The 11,661-nt window shown below is 42.1% G+C and overlaps 1 protein-coding gene across 24 annotated transcripts in view; it reads left to right on the forward strand.

Moving 5' to 3' along the window:
- The window catches only part of SRRM1 (serine and arginine repetitive matrix 1), a 31,714-nt gene extending 23,311 nt beyond the window's left edge, over positions 1-8,403 (forward strand). For all 24 annotated transcript variants that reach the window (XM_032863779.1, XM_032863781.1, XM_032863768.1 and 21 more), the window contains 5 exons: positions 785-895; positions 3,691-4,155; positions 4,727-4,922; positions 6,837-7,061; positions 7,566-8,403. In XM_032863779.1, coding sequence (XP_032719670.1) covers positions 785-895; positions 3,691-4,155; positions 4,727-4,922; positions 6,837-7,061; positions 7,566-7,670 — 1,102 coding nt within the window. In that variant the 3' untranslated portion in view covers positions 7,671-8,403. The remainder of the gene's footprint in view (positions 1-784; positions 896-3,690; positions 4,156-4,726; positions 4,923-6,836; positions 7,062-7,565) is intronic.
- Positions 8,404-11,661: the final 3,258 nt, after the last annotated feature.

An 11,661-nucleotide genomic window follows, 5' to 3' on the forward strand; every position in this document is an offset into this window, starting at 1 on the left:
GTTTGTGTTGGTTAAGTGTGTAACAAAGCTTAGAATTAGGGTTTTATATAATTATCTGTGTTTCTACCATATTGTTCCCAGTAAAAGCTTTAGTGTTCACTTCTAATCCTTTGTTTTTGGCATAGTGTTTGTAGTCAGTAGTAAGCAACTTTTGAATAGTGGAAATACATTTGTAAGAATTGAGAACTTGGAAGAGTGACACCCAGATTTGGGGCCTTAAGCCATGGGTGGCTATTAAAATTTTAAATTTCTGAATTGGAACATGGAAGTTTTTTTTGGGTTTTAAAACAGTTGTTCTTAATAAGAAATCAAAATCACCTGGAGAGCCTTTTCAGCATACACCAGCTAGACCATCATCTGGACCTGGTGGACAAACTCACATAAGCTTCCTAGGTAATTGTGATGTGCATTCCAATTAAAAAACAATGTCATTTAAGGCAGTGTTTTCAAACTCTTTTTGCCCTGTGTCATGTTGGGAATTTCTGTATCATGACCTAGACTCTGCATATTTATATACTGAAACAAACATTTTAGAAAACAAAATTTACCCTTCCCACAAGTTAAAATGCTCTGATTCTCTAAAATGCTAGTTTTCAGCCAGTCTTGACTGATGATCTTGACCAGGTGTTTTGAAAAACATTGCACTGAGGAGTAGTAGAATAGTTGGTTGCACTTCGGGTTAATAAAGGTTGAAACTGTCATTTGGATCACTTAATCATCATGCTAACGAGAACTCCAAATCACCTGTAATTTTTTTTCCCCCCTTTTCCTTTTGGTGATTTAGTGGTAGACGGAGGAGGAGTCCCTCTCCACCACCCACCAGAAGGCGACGTTCTCCTTCTCCTGCCCCTCCTCCTCGTAGGCGCAGGTCTCCCACGCCGCCACCACGACGAAGGTATTTTATTAGATATTTTAGCTGGAGCTAATTGATGCAACTTTCTTTATATCAGGATATATTACTAGCATGGCATTGCTCAGCCATTTTCAGAACATCACATATTATGTGATTCTGTTAATATGAAAAGTCCAAAACACCTAGATCTGTAGAGATAAAAGTAGATCTGTGGTGCCTGGGAGTGGGGGTATTACAATGGTTACATGACTGAATATACCTAAAACCATTGAAATGTACCTTTTAAAATTTATGGTATGTGAATCACATGTCAGCAAGGATGTAAATTAAAAGGGGAAGTCACTCTGTTTAGTGATCATAAAGGGAAAAATAACTAACTTTACAGTGGAGAATTCCAGCAGATAGATACCTCCTTAACTAGGGAATCGGTTAACAGTCAATAGTATATACTGGCATTATATAATTCCCAGATACCTTTTTTGGTATCCATATCAGTCATACAGAATCTCAGTCTGATTTATTAGGAAATACCAGACAAACCTAAATTGACAGTTATTCTACAAGGTAACTAACGAGTGCTTTTTAAAAATGGCAGTCCTGGTGGGGGCTCAGTCAGTTGGGCATCTGTCTTCGGGTCAGGTCATGATCCCATGCTCCTGGGATTGAGCCCCACATTGGGCTCCTGGTCTGCTTCTCCCTCTGTCCCTCCGACCTTGTGTTTATGCACAGTTTCTCTCTGAAATAAACCTTTTTTTTTTTTTTTTTAAGTTTTTTTATTCATTTATTTGACGGAAAGAGATCACAAGCAGGCAGAGAGGCAGACAGAGAGGGGAGGGGAGCAGACTCGCTGCTGAGCAGAGAGCCCGATGCCGGGCTTGATCCCAGGACTCTGAGACCATGACTTGAGCCAAAGGCAGAGGCTTAACCCACTGAGCCACCCAGGCGCCCCTCTGTTAAATAAGTCTTATAGATAGATAGATTTTTTAAAAAGTAGCAATCGTGAAAGACAAAGAAATAGTCACACATTGGCAGGAACTAAGGACACATGATAATTATGATGTAGAATTCTCATTTTTGGAACCTGAACAAAAAAGAGACATTAGTGGGAAACCAGGATTGTATTTAAGTTAATACTAAGTGCTATGGCTAATTTCATAGTTTTGATCATTTTTGTTAACGGCTCTTGAAGCTGTTAAGTGGCAAATCTATTTTTGTAGCTCTACTATAAATCAAAAGTGATTTTAAAATAAAAGGTAAGGGAGGGGCGCCTGGGTGGCTCAGTGGGTTAAAGCCTCTGCCTTCAACTCAGGTCATGATCCCAGGGTCCTGGGATGGAGCCCCGCATTGGGCTCTCTGCAGGGAGCCTGCTTCCTCCTCTCTCTCTCTGCCTGCCTCTCTGCCTACTTGTGATCTCTCTCAAATAAATAAATAAAATCTTTTTTAAAAAAAGTAAATAAATAAAAGGTAAGGGAAAAGATTTGTAAGGACGTTGCTCAAATACATAACTGAGCAGTATTGAGTGCCTGTGTATGCAAAATAAAGTGCTGTAGGTGTTTTGTGTACTTAATCTGTAGTGCTTGAGATGATCTTGCTCAGTAGGTGGTATTCCCATTTTTCAGGTGAGGAAATGGAGGTTCACACTGCCATGTTGTGCAAAAAGCTTATTGCAAAGCCGATCCTATGCAAGAAAACATTTTGAGCTTAAGGTCTGAACATTTCAGAAGCAAATAAGACAGTTGAAATGGAATGTCATATTCAGGTTGAATTTCTTTCTTTTTTTTTTTTTTTTTTAAACATTTTTTATTTATTTATTTGAGAGAGAGAGAGACAGTGAGAGAGAGCATGAGCAAGGAGAAGGTCAGAGGGAGAAGCAGACTCCCCATGGAGCTGGGAGCCTGATGCGGGGCTCGATCCCGGGACTCCAGGATCATGACCTGAGCTGAAGGCAGTGGCTTAACCAACTGAGCCACCCAGGCACCCCTCAGGTTGAATTTCTAAGAGGCACATTAAGATTATATGGGACTTAAGCATTAAGCGGAAGGCCAGGTTGGACTTCCACGGGGGATGCATTCTACCCAGTAGGTAGACTTCCACTGAAAAGTGGTTTCTTTGAGACACAGAACCCAAGTCTCCTTGGGAGGGTGGGGTGGGTGTAGTGGTATCTTTTAAAACATGTGCAAGTGAACTCTTCCCGAATCCAAATGTCAGTTCAAGAGAGCACCACATAGGAGAGCTCTTTTTTTTTTTTTTTTAAAGATTGTATTTATTTGAGAGCAAGCATGAGTGGGGGTGGGGTGGGGGCAAGAAGCAGACTCCCCACTGAGCAAGGAGCCCCACATGGGGCATGATCCCAGGACCCTGAGATCATGACTTGAAGCAGAGGCAGAATGCTTAACTGATCCACGCAGGTGCCCCCAGGAGAGCTCTTTAAAGCACAGACTTCCTAAGTTGCCCATAGTAGAATCCTGCTGTTGTGGTTACCTAGCTCTTACATAATGATGGGTGTTTATGCAGGTTTCTCTTCTCAAAAAAATACCCCATTAAATTGGCTCCATATGGATTATGTCAAATGACTTGACAAACTTGAATTCATTCTGGAAGCTTCAGATTTTCTCCATTAAGCAGAATGTCCTGTTTTCTAGTCATCTAGGATAAATAAATCCACGAAGTCATTTCTTTTTCTTAAATGAGGATAATGGCAAAGCATTTCCAGTTAAAAATGTACTGGCTTTACCTGGTGCCTAACTACAGTTTTGCCTTAACTTCTGGTTAGTTTTCTGTGCAGTCTGTTGCCTTACTCTTTTGGACCTTTCAGCTTAATGGTGTCTATTTCCTAGGACTCCTTCTCCACCACCCCGCCGGCGCTCACCTTCTCCAAGAAGATACTCTCCTCCAATACAGAGGAGATACTCTCCTTCCCCGCCTCCAAAGAGAAGAACAGCTTCTCCCCCTCCCCCTCCTAAACGAAGGGCATCACCATCTCCACCACCAAAGCGTCGGGTCTCCCATTCTCCACCTCCCAAACAAAGAAGCTCCCCAGTCACCAAGAGACGTTCACCTTCATTATCATCAAAGCATAGGAAAGGGTCTTCCCCGAGCCGGTCTACGCGTGAGCCCCGGTCACCACAACCAAACAAAAGGCATTCGCCCTCACCACGGCCTCGAGCTCCTCAAACCTCCTCAAGCCCTCCACCTGTTCGAAGAGGAGCGTCATCATCACCCCAAAGAAGGCAGTCCCCTTCTCCAAGTACTAGGCCCATTAGGAGAGTCTCCAGGACTCCGGAACCCAAAAAGACAAAAAAGTAAAAATATTTTATGCTTTCTTGGCTAGGAACATTAACTTGCATAGTTCTTTATGTTGGGAAGCTTTTTTCCCTCTTTTACTAAGAAATTACGGAAAAGAATAAGCTGGGAATACAGGCTTTTAAGGCAGTGTAAAGGTACTATTCACAGATCCATTTTCTGTTTTCAGAATAGTTCCTTGTGACATAGACTAAATGCCATAGGACTTTATACCTGGTTCTTAGGGGTATCAGGTTTATTGGGGGATGTGCTTCCAAAATTGAACTCTGAAGTAATGCATAGAGCATTTCTTGCATGTCTGTGGAAGACTGATAAAAACAGTCAAGTACAAGGAACTGGCATTATTAATTTCATATAGGAAGAAGCATTAACAGAATGGATAGAGGATTATGGAGCTTAAACTTTTCTAGATTTGGTTGATACAAATTTGATGTGTGTGTGTTTGTAGCATTAACTAAGTGGTAAAATATTTGAAGTGACCTGGTTATATAATGGTGGTTGGTTATTTTCTCTTAGGAAAGACCTTTGCTCTTGGATACTAAATGTTTTATTCTTCCCTTCTGTTTCTAGGGCTGCCTCACCAAGCCCTCAGTCTGTAAGGAGGGTCTCATCCTCCCGATCTGTCTCAGGATCTCCTGAGCCAGCAGCTAAAAAGCCCCCAGCACCTCAGTCTCCTGTCCAGTCCCAGTCTCCCTCAACCAACTGGTCACCAGCGGTACCGGTCAAAAAGGCTAAAAGCCCAACACCAAGCCCATCTCCAGCGAGGGTAGGTATTTGCCCTGTTTTGGACACACTTCATAATTTTATGTGGTCACTTGGAAGCAAAGACAAGCTTTTTGCTTTTTTGTGGCTCAGAGCAGCAGCATTTTCTGTAGTTCAGTTGGCCTTCAGTGAAGCATGAAATTAAGGGGGTGGCGGTTGCGCCACAGTCCATGCTTCATATCCTAGCCACCCGCTAATTGACATTATGTCTAATACTGTGAAATTCTGTAATCGTGGTGGTTAAAATGGGCCTATATAGAAAATCTAGAATAACAGAAAAGAAAAAGTTAACTCGTGATTTTTTTTATCAGGGGGAAAAATAGCTTAGTATTTTCTGCTGTTTGCTGTAGTGTTTGACACATTTGGGGATTCTTTAATATCTTAAAACTTTCAAAATTAGATCGCGTGTTAGTACAATTCCATTTTTATAATGGAAACAAACACGACGAAGAAGGCACCAGATGTTAACAGTGGTTATATGTTAGAAGAGGAAAGGATGAATAATCTTAATTTTTCTTTATGTATAGTTCCCTTTTTCCCCACAGCAGAAATACATTATTTCTGTAGTTAATGAACCTTGCAATCTGAAATACTAGCCGAAGTGGAAAGCTTGGTATTGTCCTGTGTAGTCTTATCTCTGGCAAGCTGCATAAGTAAGAATAACACTTGTTTTTTTTTAACCTTGTAAGCTTAAATGTCATTGGGATATTAAAGTATTGGAGTTTAAACTGCATTTTCCCCTCTTTGAGTCATTAATCTGATCTTGAACAGGTTTATTGTATGAGGTCAGTGGTTAGAGGTCCATCTCATCAGTAGGTTTGCCTGAATTATTTTACAAACAAAGCAAAAAGATGGAGGAATTTTAAGTGACTGCTTAGAAATGTGAAATTTGAGGATTACTGATGGGATTCACTTGTCACAGAACTTGACCTTTGCGTAATTTTGGTATGAACAGTGGGAACCTTGAACAGCCTGGAGCAGGGCCATGTAGACGTGGAGGTTTTTTGAGGAATACAGCACAGCACTGTAAATGTGTTTTCTCCTCCTTATACTTAGTGACATTTTCTTTTTTTAGCTCGCTTTATTGTAGGAATATATGTATCATCCAGTATCTGTGTTCATTGACTATTTATGTTACCCATAAGGCTTCTGGTTACATAGGCTGTTAGTAGTTAATTTGGGGGAGAGTCAGAAGTTCTGTGCAGATTTTCAACTGCATGGGGAGTTCGTGCCTCTAAGCCCCAGGTTGTTCAAGGCACAGCCGTATACATGAAGGAGCAGACTCCATTCTAGAGCTAGGAGAAGTCCTGTAGTGGCTGGAGGTGGGGCATTCACACAAGCATGCATTCAGAATAATAGCTGTACTTACTGAAAGTCTGCATCCTGTTTCGCTAGTATGGTGGGCGCTTTACAGATAGACCCATTTAATTCTCACCACAACTTTATCGGGGATTGCTGTCCCATTTTATTTAGGTTTACAGAAGGGACTCAGAAGAAGTCTTGTCTGGGTTCACATGGTGAAATGGGTTCAGGAGCCAGAATTCATCTCAGACTCTTCTTGGTTTTGCACGTGCTGTTTTCCTTACATTCGGAGGTGGCTCCGGATCCTGGCCACTTGACTGGCAGCTTGTGGTTGGGAAATGTGGCTTCATGTGCACTTAGTTGGGGAAAATCGTAAAGAGTCCATTCCTTCAAGGTCCATTCTCATTTTAGATCTGTGAAGAGCATCTTTGCTTGCAGTGTGGTTTTCACCTCAGCATGCGTTCTTGGCAGGGATTGCCTTTGGGCCTTTTCTCCCCCTGAAGCCTTAGGGAAATCCTGAAATTTGTGCATTTAGTTATTTCTTGAGGAAATAAAATGTGTAGTGGAACAACATTTTAATCTGATTAGTTTTATTGCGATTTTTCTGGATTTCTAGAACTCAGACCCAGAAGGAGGTGGAAAGAAGAAGAAGAAAAAGAAGGACAAGAAACACAAAAAGGATAAGAAGCACAAGAAACACAAAAAACACAAGAAGGAAAAGGCCGTGGCGGCAGCCGCAGCAGCAGCAGCAGCAGCAGCAGCTATCACCCCTGCGGCCCCCACTGCCCCCACGACCACATCAGCACAGGAGGAACCGGAGGCAGAGCCCGAGCCTAAGAAGGTACGTGTGCCTTGAACTTCCTACAGTTCACGAAGTCATTTGATGTTGATGAGGAGCTAAAGATTTTTTTTACAATCATGGCTGCTCGGCTGTTAGTTAGCTCTCTGCTGATCTGTCGTCATTCTTGATGATCTGCCAAGAACAGGAATTTGCCAAGACTAAGAAGACGACAAATGGCTGTCAAAAGCTTAATGCAGCTTTTCCAAATAATTTGTTTGAGACACAATTAACGTGCCATTCACCTATTGAAAGTGTGTGATTCAGGGGTGCCTGGCTGGCTCGGTAGAGCACGCAGCTCTTGATCTCAAGGTTGTGAGTTCGAGCCCCACATTGGGTGTAGAGATTACTTAATAAAAAAAAGAGAGAGAGAGAAAGTATGTGATGGAGGGGATTTTAGTGTATTCATAGAGTTGTGCAGCCGCCGCCATGATGTGGTTCTGCCCTGCACCCTACACCTCTTCGCCAGTGTCTCGGGACTCACCAGTGTGACCCCTCTGGTTTCAGGAGACCGAAAGCGAGCCTGAAGACAACCTCGACGACTTAGAAAAGCACCTGCGTGAAAAGGCGCTGAGATCGATGCGGAAGGCTCAAGTGTCCCCACAGTCTTAGGCGGGAATGTGTGTCACGATGTACATTTTATTTGGTTTGTACGCAATTCAATTTCAAAATTGCTAAAATGTGTTTGAGCTTTAGACTATAACATTTGTTGTAATAATTGCTAGGTTGAAGTTCACCATGTAAAAAAAAAGGGCATGGATTTACATTGCAAAAGGTGTCCACAGTGTATTAGTGACATTCTTTCATTGACAGCTGACATAAATTCATTTAGAGTGAAATATTTTAAGCCAAAAAAAATCCCCTTTTTAAAAAAGGGGGTTTCAATATTGTTGGCATTCTTATGGTTTCTCTTTAAAGGCCTTGGCTATTCCCAGAGGTTTTCCTTTCTTCTCATTTTTTTTCCTTTATTTTTTTCTCATTTGAGTCTTAGCACCCGTTTAAGTTATGATGCTTCCAACCTTGGATGGTTTGCGAGCTTGCCCAGAAACAAGACCACTGTCGAACTGCCACAAAAGTATAAATGAATATTTTAATGCCACAATCTTTCCTGTTGCCTGTGGAGTCTCTGCTGAAACGAATCAGGATTTGAACTCTAGGATGAGACAGAAAATGAAAGCATGTTGTTTGCCAGGACACTGTGGGTTTATATTGATGTGTAACAAGTTGATTTGGAACACTGGAATTTCATTCTATTCTGTTGTGTTTTTTTTTTTTTTTTTTTGTAAAGGCAATTAACTAGTCCCAGGAAGGATCCTTCAGTTATATAAAAGTTTGTTTTATGAAATGTCATGGCTCCATTCATAATTTTGTCTTGTTCTTCCAATTGGTATATACAACTTTCAGAGCTCTCGTATTTGGAAGGCTGGAAGGGCCCAGACTTTGAAATAGTGTCTTGTTTTCACTGTTTTTGTTTTATTTTTTTTTTTTTAAACTAAAGCTATATAAAGCTTGTGGATTAAACAGAATAAATTTCTAAATTTAAAAACGTTGGCCACTTACTTTACTTAACCGTCTCAATACTGCAGGAACCCACCTTTTTTTTTTTTTTTTTTTTTTTAATCTTACAGTTAAGCCTGTGTTTTTATCCCCATGGCACTTTTGGCACAGTGAGGGTTGGACAAGGGAAATAAAAGGTGGTGGAATTACTCTACCGTCTTTATTTTAATAATGAATGTGATAAGTGCTATGAAGGGAGAGTGTATGGTACATTTGGAGCATACATGACAGGGCAAAGTTAACCAGGCACTTCGAGCAGAGCAGTATCTGTTTACAGCATGAGAGGCAGAAGGAGCCTGGCACATTCCGGGAAGTGAAGTAAGGAAGGCTAATGACCAGAGCAACCTCCCTCTTAGGTTGTGTGTGTTTAATCATAAGCAAGTCATTTTTGCCCTCAAGATTTAGCAGAGCGAAGTGACTTGAGGAAACTTGGGGTTGGTTTGTAGAAGGTAAAACAGCAACATAAGATAGAAATTAAGTGTAGGAACCCCCAGGTGGCTCAGCCAGTTAAGCGGCTGCCTTCGGCTCAGATCATAGTCCTAATTAATGTCCTGGGATGGAGTCCCACATTGGGCTGCTTGCTCAGCAGGAAGCCTGCTTCTCCCTCTGCCTGCTGCTGCCCCTGCTTGTGCGCTCTCTGCCTCTGTGGTTTAAAAAAAAAAAAAAAAAAGGTGAAAAGGGAATCTTTGACATCATGAATCTAAGCCAAGGAGGGTGACACACGGGCGGTTAATGTGATGATAATTTTTGGCAGTTGAAACTGCAAGAAACGTCTACACATTTTAAGACTCAGTGGGATGGTTTTTAACCTGACGGATATGGGCATAAAGGAGCTTTTTTTACAGGTGGGTTTTTAGAGTGATTTGTAAGGAGGCAACACTTAAATGAAGCTCCTCCCATGAGTGAACTAAGGTAGTGTGTGGTGGATAAGTGCATCTCATCTGCGTGCCGCCATGAAAGGCTTCAAGATCTTCGGTGTGATTTCCTTATAATTTTTTTAATTCTGTGATTTAGGGAAAAGCACAGAATATTTCTAAAATGGTTATTGATGACTTATCCCTTCCAATGCGAGCATATCAGTGAAAATTACTGGGGTCCCCGTACCTATCTAGCCTGCCGTTCATTCGTTCACTCCCATTGGTTCACTTGCCCCATTCCTTCAATATGCTTTTTTTTTTAATTTAAGATTTTATTTATTTATTTGACAGAGATCACAAGTAGGCAGAGAGGCAGGCAGAGAGGGGCAGGGGGGAGAAGCAGGCTCCCTGCTGAGCAGAGAGCCTGATGTGGGACTGGATCCCAGGACCCTGGGACCATGACCTGAGCCGAAGGCAGCAGCTTAACCCACTGAGCCACCCAGGCGCCCTGAGTGATCAGTTTTTGATCTTTGGTCCATGGCTGGGTTGGGCTCAGTTGTTCACTCTTGTGTTGAAACACTTCCTTCACTTGCGTTCTAGGAGACAACACTGGAACCTTCCAGATGCAACACTGGTTTTCTTCCTATTTCACCAGCTGGTCCTTGTGTATCTCCTGGCTCCTTTCAAACACAAAGTTTGTCTTTGTCCTTGGTGGCTTTCTCTACGTTTAATCCCTACTCCCTTAAGTGGTATCATTCTGTTGATGGGTGAAGTTTGCAGTCTAAACTTACCTACCCTGACCTAGACCCTATCCTCCGTTTGGATGTCTGAAAGAGATACAAATTGAACATGTCCAAAGTAGAATTTTTAAATGCCTTCCTCTGATCTTATCCCCACCTTATTTCAGTCCCCGCCGTCGTCGTCATTTACTCAAAATTGAGTCAGCACTGTCGGCGGTATCATCTGCTCTCCAACACTTGGGCACACAAAGGCCGTTCATTCCCAATGGCTTGAGCCAGGTCATGGTAGTGCTCAAAGCCCTCCAGTAACTTTCTGCCTCCGTAAAATCCAGATTTTTTACTGTGACCTGCAAGACCTGACAGCACGGGGGTTCGGTCTGCTTTGGCAACGTCATCACCACCCTCCAGTCTGCTCACACCACACTTGCTACCTTGCTCTGACCCATCAAAGTTGATTCTCTTTCAGGACCTTGATTCTCACTGTTCCCTCGTCCTGGAAGATACCGCCTCCTGATCTTGTGGCTTGTTTCCTTCCTTGATTTCCTCAGGCAGTCTTTTTGAACTCCCTCTTGTTTTCACGTACAGCAATCATCAGTACCTGGAATGGTACATTTTTGGTCCCTGGGAACTTGGTCTTGTTCTGTGACTCTGTTGCCAGTGCCTGATACATGGTAGAAGGACAGATACTTGGGGAATGGGCGAATGAATTTAATTGACTTGTTGCTATACTTGCCAAATACCACTAGATAGGGTTCGAAATAAAGAAAACCAAAAGACAGGGGCACCTGGGTGGCTTATTCAGTTGAGCGTCTGACTCTTGGTTTTGGCTCAGGTCATGATCCTCAGGGTCATGGGATCGAGCCCCATGTCATGCGCTGGGTGTGGAGTATAATTGGGATTCTCTCCTTCCCTCTCCCTCTGCTTCCTCTCTCTTTTTAAAAAAAAAAAAAAAAAAAAGTGATTACTGCCCTAAAGGAGTATTTGCCTACTGGGAATATAAACATGGCAAATAACAATTTGGAGTGGACAGAACATTGGACAGGTTTCTACCCTAGCTTTGTGTGTAACCTTGGTCAAGATACACTTGAGCTAAGTGCTACCATCTCTTTCCGAATGAGGGAAATAATGGTGGAATCCACCTCAAAGTGGTTTCAAGAGTTTTTTTTAATTGGTACTCATCATTCAATGATGGCACAAAGATTCCCATTTTCTCAGCTCTATTACGTACGTCCATTCCAGTGATGAAAATGCTTAATTTATGTGCCTATGAAAGATTTTAACCAATCACAGCCCCATTCAATGCCATTTTCTTCCCTTTTGCTTTTTAGATGTAACTCAGCATAAAATTTCCTATTTTAAAGTGTGTGACTCAGGGGTATTTAATACGTTCGTCAGGCTGTGCCACCACCACCACTTTCTATTCCAGAACATTTTCACTGCCCTAGAAAT

The sequence above is a fragment of the Lontra canadensis genome, unplaced genomic scaffold (genome assembly GCF_010015895.1).
Source record: "Lontra canadensis isolate GAN:19392208 unplaced genomic scaffold, GSC_riverotter_1.0 scaffold25, whole genome shotgun sequence".
Classification (NCBI taxonomy): Eukaryota; Metazoa; Chordata; class Mammalia; order Carnivora; family Mustelidae; genus Lontra; species Lontra canadensis.